A 22,011-nucleotide genomic window follows, 5' to 3' on the forward strand; every position below is an offset into this window, starting at 1 on the left:
CTCTGCAAGCCTAGAAGGCAGAGCCCACCGCAGCCGCGCCAGACCAACGCCCCTCCGGGCGCCTCGCCGCAGGTGGGTCACTTTACTGGCTCTTTTGCCTTGTTGCTTTATCCAGGGGCTGAGGTTCCATTTCTGTCAGCCCACCTCCAGCCCTTCTTTTCTGGACTCTACTTTCCAGCCAGCTGATACAGAGATAGAGGCACACTCACCCCCATAGCCTTCTCATAAAAGGCTACTTCGGGATCAGTTGAGCCATTCAGCCAATCATTAGCTTCCTGAGGTTGTATTTATTACTCATCAAGGTGCAGAAGACTCCCAAAGAGAAAGACCCAGCTGGATTCTTTCTCTGTCTAACTGGATTCCTACAAATCTGAAGTGCCAACGGGAAAGGAGCCTGGAAGAACTTAGGTGTGCAGTCCAGCAATATAAGGCTAAATCTAAGGACTTCTCACAGAGATGAAATTGGGCAGTCGGTCTTCCTTGATCTTAATTTAAATATCCTTAAGCAGCTTAGCGATTGCTTTTCTAGAGGTATATTGTTTGTGATGTAGTTTGAGGGAAAGAACGCCTGTCCAGAGGCAGATGCCAGGTGGTTTGGGTTTTTTTTTTTTTTTTTCCTTTATTATTTTTCAGTGCATGGCTCTAACCACGGAGTCAGGGTGTTTAGAGTTCTGTTCTTCGTTCTAACTGTCGCCTCAGTTCCACAAATCTAACTTGAAAGCCTATTGGTCCAAGAGGATCCACACAATGCTGCTCTACCAGGGTAAAAACAGCCTTATGACATGAGGTGCTACCGCTGTGAACGGTGTCGAAAGTCTTGCTAATGCTCCAGGTATACCTGAGTAATTACTTTCCATAATAACGCAAACTTTGTTGTTACAAGGAAATTACCCAACCACTCTCACAGGAGCATCTAAAAGTTTCACCACATTTATCATTCAGAGACTACTCTGGCTTTCAAACCATTCTTCAGCCTTGCTGTGTGAGAATGTCCAATTCTGTATAAATGGCAGTCATATAAATGTCACTCACATGAAAGAACCTTTTTTTTTCTGATCCAGTAGGTGTAATTTTATAAAATGGCACATTTATTTGAAGCAGTAACTTTTTTGAGATATGGCCTTTGCAAGGCCCCGAGTTTTTCAGAGCACTGTGATTTAGCACGGTGTGAAATCCTACCAGCAAGCATTCTACCTGCATGGCAAACACCACCGGGCCAGAAAACAGGATGGAGCACTCTCAAGTATCAACCTCAAAGCTGTAAAGTAAATGCTACATGTGTACATTAAATTGGGTCATCGCACTTTCTCCATTTGGCCACATTTATGGTTCTGCTAAAATTCACATAGCAACTGGCAGTGCAGGAAGCAACATACATTAGACCAGACCTCTGACTTGGGCATGTTCTACAGACATCTGCCTTTCACAAGCTTACTAACTGCTGTTTAGAAGGAAAAAAAATAGATTTTCATAACCTTTGGTAAAAAAAGAAAAAAACTAAAACCATTAAACTCTGCAGTGTATTGCAAGCAACTTTAAAGAAATAGGTTTGTTATAGAACACAAATGGAGTGTGTAAATCACTCCATGCTGTCTTGTCTCTTGAAGGACTACCCTTAAATTACCTGTGCCATCAATGCCAGTGTTTAAATGATATAGATTTCGCTTTCAAAGAATACATAGCTGATTCTGCAGTTACAAAAACATGTCAGTTTTTTGTGGTCCTCATTATCTAGTTCCCACCATAATAAATTTAAGGATGGGAGAGATGGTTAGTAGGTAAGGTACTTGCCCCAAAGCCATGAGGACTCAAGTTCCGAGCCCTCAGCACTCTCATAAAACCTGGTTCCCATGGCTTACACCTGTAATCTCAGCACTGGGGTGGCTGGAGAAAGCCTCCCTGGAGGTCACTGGCTGGCTGGCTTTGTCAGATCCTGGAGCCGGTGAGCTCCAGGGTTAATAAGACTCCCTGGATAGGAGGAAGGCTGGACGGGAAGAAGGAGGATTAGGTAGCAGGCGTGGGCAGGGGACAAGTAAAATTAATGAGGTGAATATATTTGAAATGCATTATGTACATGAATAAAAATGTTATAATGAAACCCATTATCATGTATAATTAATGTGTGCTAATGAAAACAAATGATGGGAAGCAATGCAGGAAGATAGCCAGCATTGACCTCTGGCCTCTACACACACAAATAGGTACGTGTGCATTCACCTCATGCATACAATTAAATCTAGGTATATTTTATCAGCTGCTGTAAAATCATTTTCTTGGAAGTCTTAAAAAGACTGACAAACTCCTGGTGAGAAGGAATCAAAGTCAACAGTAACCCTTTAAAGCTGGAGGCCTTGTTAGGGCACCCAGTTGAGTTGCCATCCGAAGAGAGCACTTGTTAAGCACCTACAGCTTATCTACACATAATTCACACCACAAGAAGCAGGAACAGGCCTTACATAGTTAATTTTTCCAGATGGGCTTTAGATCAGACTAGGTAATAATAGAAATGAAATTTACAAAGACAAGACCTCTGATGTTACCTGTGTCTCTTTCACATCCAAAGCGAATGGTGCCTTAGTCAATTATAAAGGTTTCTTGAGCAGTTCTCCATGATACTCAGATGGTTCTCCGTGACTTTTAGGTCATTTCCAAAATGATTTTAATTAACACTTGTTCTTTTGTTAAGAAGAAAGAAGTACTGCAAAGAATCAAACTGGGTAAATAACTAAAGGATAATGAATACTTAAGGCATTATTTGATAAGAAAATTGCTTGGCCTATATAGAAATAAGTTTTCTCCCAAATGTGTTGAAAAATAAAGAACAAAGAATGCTTATGCTGTTTGAAGATTGTCTTTTAGGAACATGGCCTTGCAAAAAAACAATGCCCTGGACTACTAAAAGAAATATGTCCACTGTAATTAAGCAGACAGGAGATTGACAACCTGATCTAAATTCTAAGTTCCACACCGCAATCAGAGTTCATCCTGCCATGTGTGGAGAGCTCTTTCCACACTGTACTTTGACAGAAGTGTGTTTCTGAAAGGTAATTTTGAGGGATGTGTGGTTCTTTTAAATTTAAAGCACATCATCAGTCCTTACATCAGAATAAAGTTCACCTTTTTTATCTTAAAAGCAAAGAAAATGTATGGGAAGGGTAATTTTGAAAAGTTAAGAGGTGTAATTATGAATTAAAAGAAGACTAAGAAGTAACAATCCAATTATATAGCACATCTCTAAAGAAGAGTTATTGAGCAGGGCTGGAGAGATGGTTCTGCAGTAAGAGTAGAAGCCCAGCACTCTTGTAGAGGGCCTGAGATGAATTCCCAGTAGCCATGTCAAGAGATTCACCACTACTTATAACTCCGGCTCCAGGGGATTCTTGGGCACCTTTGTGAACATGCACACACACACACACACACACACACACACACACACACACTCTTAAAACATTTTTAAGTTTTTAGAACACAAACTAGATAGTCTGTTTGGTCTTGGCACCCAATATTAAGGAACATAAAATACATTAAGAAGGAAGTTGTATCTTCTAGCACACTGTTAGTGGGCAAAGCTGTGGACTTGGGGAACAGAAAGATAGTTAATGTTCAATGGGAAGCTTGTATCTTTCATCGATACATGCTCTTTTTACAATTTGGAAACACTGAACTCACCTTTCAACCTAAGGAAAATGGTAGCTGAGGCAACCTGGCAGGCTTTAGTGAACATTCTCCTCCCGTCTCCCAGCAGCATCTGTCCATGCCTGTGCCTGACCCTTTCATGTGTGTGCTAGTAGTTTGGCCCTAAGCTATCTTCTCTCTGAGACCTGAGCTCCCTGAGGACAGGGACTTTCTGATTCCTCACTTCATCCCTTTGCCTAACACAATGTCTGGCACAAAGAAGCTATGCAAATGTCCTGGAAATATGAAACTTTACCTAGTCACTCCTGGTGACACTGATTTCTGTGTTGGAAAGATGTTGCCCAAGGCTGTACATAGTTAATGACAATGAATGATCTATTACTTTTGGTTAACACCATCAAAGTCCAGCTTTTAACCCCGCCCTTTGGAGAGAAGTTTAAGTGTCTTTTTTTTTTTACATAAAAATAGTCAAAATTATTATAACTGTTTTGTTAATAGACAACAGTATGAAAGTGGTGTCTGCTTTAATTTCTTCTTAGTGACATTATGGTACATTAATTGGACCACCACGGAGTGTGAAGCCCATTAATAGTTCAAAAAGAACCTGTTTCTACTGTATTCTTTTACACACACACATACACACACACAGAGTTGTATTTCTAGTTAATTCTTCTTCAGTATAGAAGTTCAAAGGTAGTTTGTTTATCATCTTCAATTCTGTGACATAGAAATACGGAAAACTAGTCTAAGAAACGGGATGGGTGGGGGAGGTTGAAACAGAAACCATGTAGGAACTGGGAAGATGTTGAAGCAGTTCATCACTTAGCTCCTTGCAGATAACAATAATGTGCCAGTTGTACATTTTTTTTCTAGACTGATATCCTAAACTCTCCTTGCCATATTTCTGAGTCATGTCTGAGAAACTGGAAGATATTTCTGGTGGAATGAGTCCACAAAGACTCCCTTTGGGAAGCAAGAGTCCAAGGGTATTGGATTTACAGCCTAAATTGTGTTGACCCAATGTGTAAGGGAGACAAGAGTATGAGGCTGTTATTGCACTGTGAGAAGTCACATGGATTGTTTTCTAAATTACCCTGGGAACCTTTGGGGAAGGAATGCCTCTAAGGAAAGATTTAGACATAAGATATAATCAGGATAAAAAGAAAGTGGTTCCATCTATCCACCCAATTGCTTTGCCACCTCCGTAGGCACAGGCCATACTTGGGAGAAGACGAGATGAGAGGTAGGGATGGAGCTGGTGCTGCTGTGATCCCTGGCTCTCTAAAGAAAACCAGTCCTAATGTGCAGCCTTTGCTGATTTCCAAGACCTAAACTACCCATGTCTGATTTCAAGCTTCTACCCGGCAAACCAGCTCCAGCCACTAGAGGGAGCCCAGATTAAAATCCTAGTATTAAAAAGGGAAAAGCTGTTTTCTCAAAGCATTTATCAACTAGCACTGCTTAGAAACTGTGTATCATAGTATAATAGAAGGATGGCAGTGGAAGGCCTGTATCCTTCTGATGCTTCTTTTAGAGAAACTGGGACCCATCCCTTAGAGAGCCAGTTTACAAATGGAGGCAAATGTTAGCCCAAAGGTGAAAGACTAAGCAATCCCCAGAAATTTCTAAAAGTGGCAAGCTATTTTAAAACAGAATGGAAGGGCCCATGAGAAGGGTTTCTGAGGAGGCAGGGAGGTCAGATACACAGAAAAATTCTGTCTCCTGACTGGTTTAGCAGTTATCAATATCTAGATAATAATTCCCAGTAACGTGAATGGCTATTCATTTTATTTGGACAAGGTTACCTGAAAATTAAAATTGTTAAATCATTTCCTAAACATCTCTGACAATCCCCCAAAAAAGCCAAACCCACCAACTGACGCTAAATGTTTGGTAAGTTGCTGGAGATGCCAAATTAACCAGATGTTCATAGAATGTCAGATACCCTGCAGTCAGCCATCAAGAGAGAACGAATTCTCTGCTGGTGGTGACCTCTGGCTTCTGCTCCTGCTGCCACATCATTGATGAACTACAGATTTGTAAGTTGGTCCAGATTGAAAGTCCTGGTAGTTGTCAAGGTAAATTAACCAAGGCATAACTGAATCTCTAGCCATCCCATGTACCGCAGGCCTCAAGTAAAGGGTCTAATATGCCCAGGTAGCAGACACTGAACCTATATGGCCAAGAAATCACAAAACTATCTTAACTTACCCTGACAGATAGTGCTGAGTTATCACTGTAACATCGTAATGCCCAAATGGACTACAATACCAACAAAGAACTTACTAAAAATAATTCCTCCACACTGGAATTAAGATATTTAACAGGCCTACATTACTATGTTGTCATCCATCTCTGAAAGGGAGTGAGGATTCTGTCTCCTGACAGGATCACTGGAGTTCAGCTACCAACGCAGCTCATTCCCGCCTGGACATTAGCAGTTCATATAAACCACACAACATTAATGTGAAGGTTATCTCTAGTTACATTCTTGTGACTTAACCAATTTGTACTCTAAGTTTTGCGTGTCATTCTGTCGGTTAATAGGAGAACACAGAGATCAGTCATTGACTAGGCTTCCCTGAGATAAGCAGCATTTCTCACAAAGTAATGCTGTAATCTATTTTCCAGACACTAGCTCGCAGTTGAATAAATGAGCAACAGGCATCAACTTCTGATGAACTCTGGCACACACCTGTTAGCACCCAGGACTTCAGCATAGGAAAGCCCTAAATTTAAGGCCCACCTTGGCTACATAGCAAGTCCTAAGCCAGCCCGGACAGTATGGCAAAACAACACAATGTCTGGGAATGTATGCTATTAGTAATTTTAGTTACCAGAATGTTTTTTGTAAATTACAAAATGGTGATTTATCCTATATGTGTTTGGTGTGACTTTTACTTCAACTGACATATTAGGAATTTAATGGGCAACCCCATGTATCTGTGAGAAGTGCGCACATATCAGAGGGTGTAGCTCAGGTGGTAGAGTGTTTGTACAGCATGCACAAAGCCGCGGGCTTGAATCCTAGCCTACTCTGATAACCCCAAACACTCAGAAGGTAGAGCAGGGGATCAAAAATTCAAGGCTACCCTCTGCCTGAACTATATGAGATTGTCTCCCCAACACAAATAAAGTTATGTATATTAGATGCAGGGTCTAAAACTTAGTTTTCATGAGCTCTAAATTTCTGTGAGGTCCCTCTTTTCTTCAGAGTTTTTTTTTTTTTTTTTACTGTTAAACAAGTACAAGCTTTGTGTGATGACCATTGGTATTTCCATTCTGTTCTATATCATAATCACTTACTTAAGCTTTATGATCAATATTCAGTTAAAGATGGATGCTGTTGACAGACTTGAAGTTTCCTTTCAGGACTAATTAAACTATTTTAGTGATGATTTTGTAAAGATAGCCTTTAATACCACAACAGATAACATATACATACTTACTTTCCCCTCTGACTACAAGGGAACAGCTTGATAAAAGATATCACATAAAATGCACCATCCCTGTCAAACCTGAATTCCATAGTTTTAGTGTGAATGTGCTTCAGGCTTTGCAAAGGATATAGTTGCTCTAAAAATTACTCATTCGCTGAAACTCAAATTTAATTGGTATCATGTGTTTTTACTTATTAAATTTGGCAATCCTCATTGACATGCATCTCCTTGAAGAGACTCACGTTGAGCAGCACTCAGAATCTTACTGCTCCTCTCAGAGCAATTTTACTCTGTAACCCTATTCTGTATTGTTTGGAGCACATTCCACCATCTAACCCAGCCTATTTGTTATTAAATGTACGTTGTCCAATTTTCGATAATAATACAGACAGGTTTTGAAGCATACAGATTCAAAGCTTTGACTTTCTTCTTCCAGGGAATCAACGCACTTTATAAAACGTCTGTATTCTTTGCCTCTTCATCCTCAATGGGCCTGTGGCTGGGGTCTGTGTATGTGTGTGTGTCCAGGGTGGATAGTTTCCAAAGAATTCAGATGTTTGAAGCATCGTTTGAGAATCCTAAGCTGAATTCTCAAATGGAGAAAAAGGCAGCATGACTCTAAAGGCTGTTTCAAGTAAATGACTAACCAGCCACGGTGCTTTGCTGTGTGTTGCTCTTAAAGAACTCCGTGGGAGACTTGGGTGGTTTTCTAGGGTTGGGTAGCAGCTCTCTGTAATATTTCCTTGACAGAAATACAGAGAAAAGCTACGTGCAGTCTGAGGCCGAGTCTTGAGTCTGACATTCTTGGACTCTGTCCCTTGTGAGCTGTGCACACTCAGGCCTCATTCAGCCTTTGGATTTCCTCATAAAGAGAGGAATTCTAGCCTTCAGTCAAGACTACAGGGAAAACTTGTGAAGAAGGTGAAATGTGTCAAGAGTCGCTCAGTTTTTGTGCAAGCTCTCAACCTGATGTGAATGTGCCACTGGGCCAGAGACATAATACTTCATAGAGTAACACTTTACAGAAGTGTGTGTTTCTCCACAATCCTTAATGATCCCAAGAAATCTTCCATGACTGAAGTCAGGAAAGTGTGATGCCTGTCTGTACTCCAGAGGCAGCCTCTCCTCCTCACTCCACCAAGATCTCTCTGAGTGGGTCCTCTCTGCCCACCTATGAGCAGGCCCATGACACTACTTCCTGAAACAAAAAGTTGTGTGTTGTGTCAACAGTAATTTTCTCTTGAGATTTTCTTTGATCACCTCCAAGCTTTTTCATATGAAATTTATTTTTGCATTTTTACTTTGCATAAAAACATAAAATTGGGTTAGTTAATAAGTACGCCGACTCTAGCTGTGTGTAAATAACTGACAGCCGGTGTTTATGTAAATAATTTGAATTTTCTTTGATTTTTTTAGAATTAAAGATGACAGAGAAAATCATGGTGGCTACTCACTTTTAAAATTATGTGTGCCAAACAGGAGACATTTTCTTTCTTTTCTACTCTAGAAATGCCATTACATATATAAATATTTACATTTTTTCCCTCTTTATTCTACAAACCTTGGGGATGAAACAAATGGCCCATTTTCTAATCTCAGGATGAGAAAATACCATGTTTTGGAAGAGCCATGATTAGGTCATTGACATGCTTACTAAAGGACCTGACAAAGACATTCTCCCCTAAGGTACTGACCGTGGTAAAATGTGCCATTTGATGCCAGGGTTCTAGAACACAAATAACTGTAAGTTTTCAGTTCTCTTTTAAATGAAGCCTATGCTCTAATCCATCATTTAACTTGAAACTTTTTTCTATTCATTAGCTATCTACTTGCTACTATTGCAAGAGTTAGTGTGTGTGTGTGTGTATGAGAGAGAGAGAGACAGAGAGAGAGACAGAGAGAGCGAGACAGAAAGAGAGAGAGAGACCATGTACATACACAGATATATGTGTGTGGAGACTACATATCAATAGAGAGGGTTGTTAAGTGTGAGACATCAGCCTTGGGATTTTATAAGACAAGATTTCACCATTTCCTAGCATTCACCAATTAAGCTAGATCTAGAGATTTTCCTATTTCTGCCTCCCTTCCCTGGGATTACAAGCATCCACTACACCTGGCTTTTAACATGAGTGCTAGGTCCTCAGGATGACATCGAGCAAGTACTTTTTCAACTGAATTGTCATCATCTTGGAAACCCAATGAATTAATATGTTTAACACAGCTCATGAATTTAATCTCCTAAAATTTTAATTAATCTGTGTAATGAATTTTAAATTTTTAAAACATTGATTTTTTAAAAGTATATAAACTCAAAAGGAAATTTTGTGAATATGCAAGATTATTCTACAAATTCAATGGAGAAGGAGTTAGACTAGCTATAATAGTTTTTTAAAGAATACATTAGATAGAATGACTATCAACTTTTTAGACATGTGTCTATGTCTAAACATTATATATGTATACACATATATACATATATATGCGTATATACATACATGCTTATAGCTATCAGTATTATATGGAATAGACAAAAATCATATCCATAGATTAGTGGAGCAGAATAGAGACCCCAGAAAATGACCCACACATACATGGGTTATTGATTTTTAACAAAGATGCAAAAGCAATTAATAAAACAGGAGATTGTTTCAACAAATGAAGGATAAACGTTTAGTTAATTTACATAGGCAACACATACACACACTTACCTAACTAAGCCTTAAACTTTGTAAAACTGAGCTAAAAATAGATCATAGTTAATTTTTAAACTTTCAGAAAAATATCTAGAACCCAGGGCTTCATGAAGAGTTTTTAGATATCAAAAGAATAATCTATAAAAGAAAAGAATCAATAAATTAATATCATGAAGTTTTAAAATTCTTTTTTCTATGAAGACCCTGTAAGACATGAAAAAATATCAGGCTAGGAGAACATATTTATAAATCATGTATCTAACAAGAGTCTTATATTTAATATGTCTATCCATATATATGAAATATAATTTTTAAAAATGGGCAAAAAGCTGTGTGTGGTAGTTTATATCCATAATCCCAGAACTTGGGAGGGTCAGGAAGAATGATTGTGCAAGTCTGAGACTACCCTGGACTATAACGCTGTCTAGCCCAGCCTGGACTAGAGTAAAACTTTATCTTTGGGAATGAAGGGACACTGGGAGAAAGATAGGAAGGGAAGGAGGAGGAGGAAGGAGGGACAGAGAGGAAGGCTGAGGGAGAGGAAGGAGGGAAAGAGAAGAGGAGAGGAGGAGAGGGGGAGAGAGAGAGAACGGGCAAAAGACATGAAACAATGTCTCACCAAGGATGATAAACAAATGCATAACAAGTAAGTGCATAACAAGATGTTCAGTGTCATTTGCCATTAAAGACGTGCTAATTAAAACCACACTGAAATAACAAAATAAAATAATAAATAAAAAATGCTGGAACTCATAAACTACTAAGTAGGAACATAGAACAGTGTGGTGGCTGGAGAGTGGTCAAGAAGCTCACTATGAAACTGAGCAGGAACTTGCATATGACCCAGTCATTTCACTGGAGCCTTTGTCCCAAACAAATGGAAACTTATTGTCATGCCAAACCTGGTACATGAATGCTTACTGTAGTGAGCCAAGTTAGAGACAACTAAAAGGTTCTACATTAGATGAAGATAGCTCTAAAACAGGGAGTAAAACTAAGTGGTATATTATATGCTTGGCACGTGCAAGCTTTGGATTTGGTCTCCAGGAACAAATTTTTTTAAGTGAAACTGAAATAACGTGGGAATAATGTTAAACAAAACAACTTGGATGTCCCTCAGGGGCATTGTGCTGAGTGAAAACAAGCAAGGGGGAAAACAGAGGTCTATTAGCTTGTTTCTATAGCGTGTGATGTCATTTCTGTAACATTCTCGGAAAGACAAAACAATAGAGAGCTGGTTAAAATGGACTCTAAATCAGAACCAACTCTGGAGAGACATGTGTGTGGCTAAGAAGAGAAGTAGCAGAGATGCCCAGTGCTGGAATGGTCTGTATCTCTTTCCCATTTGCTCACATAACTCCCATGCTCGTGGGCGGCATCAGTAGGAGCGTCTCTACAGACTGCTGCCTCTGTTCCCGATGCCTGGGGTAGAGTGCGCAGACAGAAGAGCATGATGGACGTGATGAATGTGATGGGCGTGATGGGCGTGATGGGCGTGATGGGCGTGATGGGCGTGATGGGCGTGATGGATGAGATTCTTCTTCACCTCAATGACAGCGGTGTCTGTGACTATCAAAGTGACCTTTGTCACTTTGCAGCCTGTGTATACATTCCTGTGGGATCACTTCACCTTCCACTCTATGGAAGGTGTTTCCATAGGAAGTAAACCATTCTGGAGGTTCTTCAAGCTAGGAAATTCCTGTTCTTTCTAGTTACCCAGCTGAGGGTGTGTAGTGCCCACAAGGCCAAGAGAAAGAACACAGTTGTTGTAATTCTTTAACCCATTTTACCTTCAGTAAATACTCTTTATGTGTGCTGCCTTTCTTACGATTTCCTGTTTTCCTGCATTTTATATCTAACAGTAGGCTAGGAAATTTTGAAAAGTCTGAGCAGGAAACCTTCCTACCTTCATGAACCCACGTTTCCATGCAGCTATTTTGAGTTACAAATATGTCTGACGTGGGTGTGGTAACCCTCTTTGTGTAGCACCTATTGTAAAACACGCCCTACGCATACATACTATTTCTGTGAACGTCTATAATTACAATATTTTTCCAGGAGCTCAGGATACAATCTCTAAAGAAATGCTAAATTTTTCCACATTATTTGTTTTTATCATTATTCTGAGTAATCTTGCAAGCAGAGGACTGTGTGCCAAAGATTTACTAGAGACCTCATTCTGGGAAGCGGAAGAGAGGGCAGAGGGCATGGCCAGGGAACATGGAAAGACAGTGCAAGAGGGCCATGGGTTAACCATGGTCACAGATAATGAGTGCTCTGGTCCACTGGGGCCTTGTGAGGAGCCTTAGGAAATATGTCAGATTGAGTGCCAGAAGACAAAAGAGCCACAAAAGAAAGACAGAGTTCACAGAGGCCTTCCTCCTGTTGGTTTGTGGTGCCCCCATGGATCCTGTATGCCTGAATGCTAAGCAGACATGGGTCTTAGAGAAGCCCCACGACAAGAAGCAAGAGGTACAGATGGAATGGAAGACCCAAAACTAAGTTTCTACTGGGCAGTGTTTGCTGAGCAGAGCTAAGTTTCTGCCTGGAGACTAAAAATAGAACCAGGAAAATTTAAAGTGAGTCTCAAGCTGTGGCCATAAAGTGTAACCTTAGCGCGTCTACCCTGGTCATCAGGAAGTGCTTGGGGAATAGGTAAGCTGCATTTTCTTTTATTGGGCCAGTCAGTAATATTTTATTATCCCCTTACCAGTTTTTACATCTGCAATTTACCCAGTGACATCTCTGCAGTTTGGAAAATGCAAACTAATTTTAAGAGTTGGAGGAACCAACATCCCAAGAATTTTACCTTAAACTGCCAAGGTATATCTTAAGAGGATAATAAATTAAAATATGAAAAAATACAAATAAGAGAAATTCATACTTCACCCATTTCTACATAAGTGTTTTGATATGTTTGTATGGTCTATAGCCATTTCATAAAAGAAATTATTTATAAAAAATAATAAGTGGAGAAAGCAGGCACATTCTAATCTCTGGTTCAGATTTTTTAAATGTACTTAAAATAATCACAGTTATGTTGGCATGATTACTGCTCAAGTTATATGCTTTATATAGATATTAAGTAATTAGTAGGTTAAAGTCCTTAGATTAAAAAATAGATTAAATAACCTATTAATGATAAACTTGCATTCATTCCTCAAGAACTGTTTCAAGATACATAAATTAAGCTTCAATATCTCATAAGCAGATACTATCTCTCATCTTAAATAAGACTGAGTTTAGAATAAGCTACCAAAGGCCATATTGCAAGTTATTCTGTGCAAAAGTGGTCTGAGGAGATGGCTCAGTCAATAATGTGTTTGTCTTACAAGCACAAGGACCTGAATTAGATTCTCTGACCCATGTACGATTTCTAAGCATAGAGGGTTTTCATAATCTCAGAGCTTGAGAGCTGAATATAAATGGGTCCCTGGGTTCACTGCCAGCTAACCTAGCCTTGCTTCAGGCCCATAGGAGACCCTGTCTAAGGAGATAGAGAGCTTTCATGAGGATGATACCCAAAGTTGTTCTTGGTCTACACACACACACACACACACACACACACATTGTAGTAATTTCCAACCCCAATAAGCCCATATAAAACCCACACAATCCATTTTTTATATTTATAAGCTAGATTTTTTACAAAACTTTAGAGAAAGTTAGAATGCATCAATTCATAGTGGTCAAATGGCCCAAACCACCTGGAATTGCTGCATTTATAACAATCAGTGAGAAGATTGCTACAAAGAAGTTAGTCTCTTATTGCTGATGAATTTACCAGTTCTATAATTTCTGTACACAGTAATCCAGTATGAGGAACAAAACATTAGAATAAAGTAGTAGGGGTCAAATGAGGAGAGGGGTAGTCAGTCCTTTACATACACAGCAGGTGTACAGGATGGAATGGTAAGCGTATCAGATGACAGCCTGAAGATTTTCTCTATGAAAATAGTTGTTCATTGGTGGGCAGTAGTGATACACATCTTTAATCCCTGCACTCAAGAGGCAGAGGCAAGTAGATTTCTATGAGTTTGAGGCTGGTCTGATCTGCAGAGTTCGAGTTCTAACACAGCCTGGGCTACACAGAGAAACCCTGTCTTGAACACATCAATATGCACAGATATACACATATATAGTCGTATATAATATTGCATATGTGTATGTTAACTGATTAGCTGCTAGTTAAATTTGTTAAATACTAGTTTGCCTCATAGATGATAAGAACTTTTGAAAGGGCAGCCCTGCTTGTATATGAAGAGCCATCTTCAACCCCAGATAGTTTCCCACATATGTTCATGCCCTTCCTGATACCTGCCGAGGGCATCCTCAGATAGTTTGTAAGATGATTCAGTTATGTTGGTTAGTCAGTTTCTGCGGTGGTACAGGAACGTCCTGTATTTCTTGTCTCTCTCATGAGTCCTGCCTGAGTGCAGAGGCCTGCACGGTCTGTGTGTGCTGCAATCACACAACCTCAGTCAGGCGCACCTAAGATGACAGGGCTTTGTCCGGAGCTGAACACAAAAGGAAATGTCCAAAGCTCCCTTTTTTAAAAGGTGCGGTTTTGTGTGTGTCTGTGTGTCTGTATTTCGTGATTGACATTAAAGCTACTGTGTAAAGGCCAACACCGTTAGAGTTGGTGTGGGGACTGCACATGTGACTCACTGATTTTACTGTTAGCCTGCTTGAATGAGAGAAGTCATGTCTTTGGCAACATCCTCTCCTGCCACTTCTTTCTCCCCTGCATGTCAGCCCCTCCTCTTGACTGAGACAGGGGGAGGACCCTGATCCTTCTGCCACTCCCATTCCATCCTGCTCATACTTAACAAATATTTGCCAACTGTCTAGCCCTTGGTAGACAGTGCATTTCTCAGCATGGAAAAATAAATCATTAAAATTCCCGTCCCTACCCAAGAGGAAAAAAAAAAAAAAAACTCTACATTAGCTGACGGTTTCATGTAGAACTTGAGAAAATGTATCCTGAAAGAAGACATATTATCCCCCACAAGACGAGAGAGTGAGATAGATTACTGTGCGAACTTGTACAAAATATGAGCTTCTGAATACCAATTGTGGCTGGATTCCCAGGCATGATATTCAATTGTTTTTGTAAGCATGGCACCTTTTCCTCTGAATGTCTTGGGGTATCTCAGTTACATGCTGATGATCCGTATTTTGTTTGCTTGCTTTTCAGTAATGGAGAAAGCACATGCAGATGAGTTTCCTCTGACTACTGATTCCTCAGAAAAGCAAGGGGTTGTCTGCATTTTCGGAACAGGAGATTTCGGGAAGTCACTGGGATTGAAAATGCTTCAGTGTGGCTATTCTATCGTTTTTGGGAGTCGAAACCCCCAGGTGTCCAGCCTTCTGCCCAGGGGGGCAGAGGTCCTGAGCTATTCGGAAGCAGCATCCAAGTCTGACATCATAATCCTAGCCATGCACAGAGAGCACTATGATTCCCTCACGGAACTAGTTGATTATCTCAAAGGAAAAGTATTGGTAGACGTCAGTAACAACCGCAAAATCAATCAGTATCCAGAGTCAAATGCGGAATACCTTGCTCAGCTGGAGCCAGGAGCCCACGTGGTCAAAGCATTTAACACCATCTCAGCCTGGGCTCTCCAGTCAGGAACACTAGATGCAAGCCGGCAGGTAAGATTAAATGAACTTGAATTCAGTCGTTTAAAGGTGAATGTTTTAATATGTCCATACCTGAATGCAACTCTTTTAAAATCCCTATTAAATATTTCATTTATCTCATTGTGCTAAGGACAACTTTCTTGGGGTTCGTTGAGAAGCGTAGTCTATTGTGGTTCATGTGTATTAGTAGTTTGATGGGACCGAATCATATCTGAATCTGGAATTCTCTTGCCAGACTGGAAACAAACTATTTGTTGACTCTGTTTTCACTTGTGTGAAACTGGGCCCATTTATGGCCCGAGTTTAGCCACAGTCATATATGATGTGGTGCCCACATTCAAGAGAAAGATGAGACCACTCATGCTGCAGAAAACCTCAGCTTATAGCAACATTATGTGCCTAACATTACCCTCAACCAAAAAGCTTGGTCTTTCGCTGTTGGAAACGCACATGCCAGTTCGTTCATAGCATCATCTTGCTAGATAAAATTCTTTATCTCTGTTTCAAAAATAGTTTGCTGTTGTATTTTTTATGTGGTGCCTATATAAAGCTTAATGGTAATTATTAAATAAAGGAAGTAATAAATATGGAATTCATTATTTCGACTCAGGTGTTTGTCTGTGGAAATGACAGCAAGGCCAAACAAAGAGTAATGGACATTGCTCGTACTCTTGGGCTCACCCCACTGGACCAAGGATCTCTCATGGCAGCCAGTGAAATTGAAAACTACCCTCTGCAACTATTTCCAATGTGGAGGTTTCCTTTCTATTTGTCCTCTGTGCTGTGCGTCTTCTTCTTTGTGTACTGTGCAATACGAGAGGTGATATACCCCTACGTGAATGGGAAAACAGATGCTACGTACCGCCTGGCCATTTCCATCCCGAATCGTGTCTTTCCTATAACAGCACTGATCCTGCTTGCCTTGGTGTACCTCCCTGGTATTCTCGCTGCCATTCTGCAGCTCTATCGAGGCACAAAGTACCGCCGATTCCCAAACTGGCTTGACCATTGGATGCTTTGCAGAAAGCAACTGGGCTTGGTAGCTCTGGGATTTGCCTTCCTTCATGTCATCTACACACTTGTGATTCCTATCCGTTACTATGTTCGATGGAGGCTGAGAAATGCAACCATTACTCAGGTAAATTTCTTCTCCTCTGTATTTCTCAGCTCCTTAAATCAAAGCACCATCTTGCTCTACCACAATCCATTTCACAACTGCAGAACATTGTTCCCCAAAGTTGGTCTTTTGCTCTGTTTTGTGCTTTAAACAGTTTATGATTTAGGCCTAGCTGACCTCATGGCTTTTCTACCTTGGTCTTCCAAATTCTGGGATTAGAAGCATGAACTTTCATACCCACTCAGCATCTTTTTTTTTTTTTTTTAATTATCAATAACCAGAAACCCTATCCTGGGGCTTGCAAATTAATCCAACTGTGATCACATAGAACTACTGAAAATAAAAATTAGAGTCCAGACTCATGTGACTCTAGATTTATAATCCTGGGCTCACAGAGACTCTGACCAACTGACAGATTCAGGTAAGAGTCACTAAACACACACCCTCCCTTATGTTTCAAGTTTCTGATTTTGAAGTCTAAACTACTGTCCACAAAGTATGGAGCTGACCAAACATGTGCTACAACACTACAAACAAATTCATAAAAGGGTGCTTATAAATCCATTAATGGTTGACTTGTGAGAGATTGTCCTCAATATATGAAAAACCAAATGATTCTGAACAAATATCAAATACTATATAATGACTAAATACTCAAAGATGAAATCAGCACAAGTAGCCTTTCAGAATTTACAGCAGAGATGCTGCAAGTCTGGTCTGATTTAGAAATGAATGGTCTCTAAATATCTTGTAACATTCTCAAAGACTAGTTAGTCAATAACTTCAATAACTTGATGGTACTGTGTCCACAAGTACCCTCACACATTCCCCAACAAAAGTTTCTTGTGTAAGGATCACACTACATGGCCTGATTCCTCTCACACTGTGATATGAAAGATTTAATGCTGTGTTATGACATAATCAGCATGAAAGACCCAAACCTGTGTGTTCATGTGCAAGCGTTTGTGTGTGTGTGTGTGTGTGTGTGTGTGTGTGTGTGTGTGTGTGTGTGTGTAAGAAATGAAGAGAGACAGAGAGACAGTAAACATAATATAAAAAGCGAATTTTGATATGACTGTTTAATAACACTGTTTTTGTTTGAGAAACAGAAAGCCATGTACTGAAGAAGATTAGCACAAATATTGACTTGTTTTAGATATATAAGATGAATTAAAACTCCCTATGTGACTCCTAGAAGTATAGCAAAATTGCAGAAGAATCAATTAATTACCTTTTCTGCTCAAAACATTCAAAAGTAGTTTCCAAAGCTGTTCGTAAGTGGTCAATAAGAAATGATACACAATTTGCTTTGTGCAAGTTACACAATGAGAGAGGTGTGTTTCAGTTCCCCTTGGAAGAGTAAAGTAGAAGGAACATCCATTGTAATTGTTTCTAATTTTTCATAGGCCCTAACTAATAAAGACAGCCCATTTATTACCTCTTATGCCTGGATTAATGATTCCTACTTGGCGCTGGGAATCCTGGGATTTTTTCTGTTCCTTCTGTTGGGAATCACTTCCTTGCCATCAGTAAGCAACATGGTCAACTGGAGAGAGTTCCGGTTTGTTCAGGTAAGTGCATCAGATTTAAACATCTTGGTATTTCAAAAGGAATATAGCTTTTTACAAATGTTCCAGTTTTACTCTCATATCATGCCTACGTTTTCCACTTGGCTCCTGTACTTCCCTAGTCACATCATTAGCAGTTCGCTCAGAAAAATGAACTCAGACACTGACAGGCAGACTCGATAAGGGTATGAGTTCCTGCTTGGGACAGCTTGCCAAGATGCCTGAATATACCCAGAGCCACCACTGAGACCACAGAGTGAAGGGCACCAAGAAGCTATTAACTATGTGTGGAGTCACCAGGTAGAAAGGTGAAAAGGACCCAAAGACAAAATTCAGTCTCACAATCTGGACATATTGATAAGAAAAGGGAGTTTTACCATAAAGCTTAAAACTTCAACGAAAATTTGATAAGTATCATCACCCTAGACTTATTCCTGGCCTGTGTGAGGGAAATTCAATTTGTCCATGTATTAACCACCAGACACCTCATTAAAGGTGGTACCTGTTCCAGGAGACCAGTGGTCCTCACCGCGTCTATCGCATGCAGAGAAGCAGCAAAAGCATCACCCAGGGAACTTGTTAGGCCACAAAGCTCCAGGCCCCACCCAACTCAGGCAATGAGAGGCTCTGAAGCCCAGAAATTTGTTTTAACAAGCCCTCCAGATAATTCCCATGCATGTTCCTTGTGCAACAGTATAATAAAACAGACCATTAGTAATTGACATTAGATTTGGTTATCAAATCCAGCTGTTTCTCTGAGAGGCCAAATGTAGACAAATTCAAGGAATTAAGACAGAGAGGAAAACTGAGCTTCAGAATTCAGGGTCTCCACAAGCACAGCTTAGCAATACTGTGATGGAAATGGGATAGCCTCTGTGATGGAAATGGGCTAGCCTCTGGCCTTGAACCAGTACTGTGATGGAAATGGGCTAGCCTCTGACCTTGACCCAGTACTGTGATGGAAATGGGCTAGCCTCTGGCCTTGAACCAGTACTGTGATGGAAATGGGCTAGCCTCTGGCCTTGAACCAGTACTGTGATGGAAATGGACTAGCCTCTGGCCTTGAACCAGTACTGTGATGGAAATGGGCTAGCCTCTGACCTTGACCCAGTACTGTGATGGAAATGGGCTAGCCTCTGGCCTTGAACCAGTACTGTGATGGAAATGGGCTAGCCTCTGGCCTTGAACCAGTACTGTGATGGAAATGGACTAGCCTCTGGCCTTGAACCAGTACTGTGATGGAAATGGGCTAGCCTCTGACCTTGACCCAGTACTGTGATGGAAATGGGCTAGCCTCTGTGATAGAAATGGGCTAGCCTCTGGCCTTGAACCAGTAACAGGAGAGAATGCAGATCTTGTAGAAGTCATTAGGTCCTGAACACCTGATAAGATGACCCACAACAGGAGTTCCCTCTGTGGACAGAAATGGTGCATTCATGTCTCCTAACCTAAAGAGTTTATTCCTAGGATGCTTTTCTTTGTCAAGTCAGGTTAATATAAAACTTGGATGTCATCAATAAACAAGTCTTTTTATAGTTTTAATGAAATATTTTATCATCCTGAAGAAAGATTATAATTTTTTTCTAAACCTAGCAATGTTCTAACTATCATAACAGCTTCATGAATTTGTGGTTGTGGACAAGTACGTTTCATTGGCATGCAGTATTTCACTGTAAGTTGTGAATGATGTTGACTTCTATTTTTCGTTTGTTTGTTTGTTTATAGTCCAAACTGGGTTATCTGACCCTGGTCTTGTGCACAGCCCACACTTTGGTGTATGGCGGAAAGAGATTCCTCAGCCCTTCGATTCTAAGGTGGAGCCTCCCTTCGGCTTATATTTTGGCACTCGTCATCCCCTGCGCAGTGCTGGTGCTGAAGTGCATCCTCATCATGCCATGCATAGACAAGACCCTCACTCGCATCCGCCAGGGCTGGGAAAGAAACTCAAAGTACACACAATCAGCACTGAACGGAAAATCGGATATTTAAGCTACAGTTGAATTTGCCAGGATTTGTGTACTATTGCAGTAAATGTTTAGAGCATAATGTGTCCAGTTATAAGAAAGCATTTTCTCTTGTCATGGCCCTAACTTTATCATCACAGTAGGAAGTGTTGCCTCACTTTGAAAGACCAGAATAGCAAGGGAACCCTCGCTGCCTCAGTCACGTGATGACTCATTGTGGGCCTCCCTCACTTCCTTTCCCAGAAACCCCAGGGATGCCACTGTGATTAGATTTACAGTTCCACACAGCGAAGCTTCTTGATTATGGGCAAGTTGAATGACGCAATGTTTTGTAGAGTTCTGGAAGAGTGTGTGCAACTTCCTTCCCTAATTCAAGGGCTGATGTAAGTGAAAAAGCAGCACTCGGCATACTACAGGTTTTGCTTGGCATGCCTGGAGAAAAGCCCCAAATGAAATAGACAGAAAGAGGGTTAGTTTGTTTCCTGGAAGAAGTGGTGATCATAACTATTGTCATACTGATCTGGGGGTATTTGGGGTTTAGCTGTAGTGCTGAGCTCAAACCTAAGGCCTTATGCATGTTAGGTAAATGATATGTTACTGAGCCACACACACGCCAGCCGTGCCATAGTGAGTATGTAGTCATATGTACCCCCTTGATTTCTTGCTTTTACCAATATGGATTCTTACTATGGGGAAATATTTTATACTGCAACAAAATTGGTTTGAAGTAGCTGTTCCTTGGATATATGGAAAGCTATGTAATTGTCCCAAGATTCTTCCTCCACAAAGGACGGCTTGAGGGGAGATGGGGTAAGAGTTGAGCAGCGATCCTAAGTTGAGGGAAGATGGGGAAAGAGTGGAAGATCCATTGGGTTTTTCAAGTGCCGCAGGCAGACACAGGCTGATAATAGCCTTGTACAAAAATGTCAGATAAGCCAGAATTTTAGCTAGTAAGCTACGCAAATACTAATACAGTTTCACTATGCTGTTTGGGATCATTTAGGAGTGGTGGTGTGCTTTCTTCATTATACATTTCAAATACTGTTCAGTATTAAGCATCTGTGAAATTAACTTCTAGTACAAACATGTAGCTTCCATAATCTGTCTTTGTTATCAATGTAAGTGGTGCAGTTAGAAGGAATCATCTGAACTCGTCGGAGCGAGGAAAGGATAGCTGAGAGAACTGTGGAGTGCTAGGGTGTAGGCGAGCAGCAGTGGACCATGGGTCGGATGCAGCCAGCTCTGGCTTCCTGTGTGGACAGTGCCTTTCCCAAGGTGACCTTCAGCAGGCTGAGAATCCTTAGCTCTAGCCTGGAGCTAAAAGGAGATCTTTGCACAATCTTCCCGCGTGTCACTGAAATAAAGAAAAGGCATTGAGTTTGACATTTTTCTGATTAATCTACAAAGACTGTTTATTTTTCATTTTTCTAGCTTTTATATCGTATATTGTACATGATATCATACATTGCTCACAATCCAGGGTTTTTTATATAAAGCTCTTATATAACACAGACATTTCTTTTACTATTGCCCTAATAAAACATATAGAGTATATTCAGTTTTTACTAAGAGGACAATTGAGGTAATGTCTTTGTACTAACAAAATATTTCTGTATTTTCAATTATTTCCTTGGAATATTTTCCAAGAGTTAGTATAAAATTAAAGAATATTTGATAACATTTGCTGTGGTGCCAGTTTTTAATATGACTTTCTCAATTCCCTTGATATACCATTTCAGATTTGGGATTTTGCTTCAATTGTAATTTTCTATAAATAGCTATAAAGATCTAAAGAATACACTTCTGTAAGTTACCTTTGATGAAGCCATGCAAGAATTCCGAGAACAAAAAAACTCTGAGCAGAACAAGGGTATTGGGATGAGTGGGGTAGACCCTGGAATACCAGTAAAGTTGGGGAAAAAGCATGGCCAGGACCCCATGTCGCAC

At 40.3% G+C, this 22,011-nt stretch overlaps 1 protein-coding gene across 1 annotated transcript; it reads left to right on the forward strand.

Moving 5' to 3' along the window:
* The first annotated feature begins 2 nt into the window (after positions 1–2).
* Positions 3–21,744, forward strand: Steap4 (STEAP family member 4). The gene is made up of 5 exons (NM_054098.3): positions 3–72; positions 14,970–15,427; positions 16,026–16,553; positions 17,939–18,103; positions 19,826–21,744. The coding sequence occupies exons 2-5, from the start codon at positions 14,972–14,974 to the stop codon at positions 20,087–20,089; spliced, it is 1,413 nt and encodes a 470-aa protein (NP_473439.2). The 5' UTR covers positions 3–72; positions 14,970–14,971; the 3' UTR covers positions 20,090–21,744.
* Positions 21,745–22,011: the final 267 nt, after the last annotated feature.

The sequence above is a fragment of the Mus musculus genome, chromosome 5 (assembly GCF_000001635.26).
Source record: "Mus musculus strain C57BL/6J chromosome 5, GRCm38.p6 C57BL/6J".
NCBI classification, from domain to species: domain Eukaryota; kingdom Metazoa; phylum Chordata; class Mammalia; order Rodentia; family Muridae; genus Mus; species Mus musculus.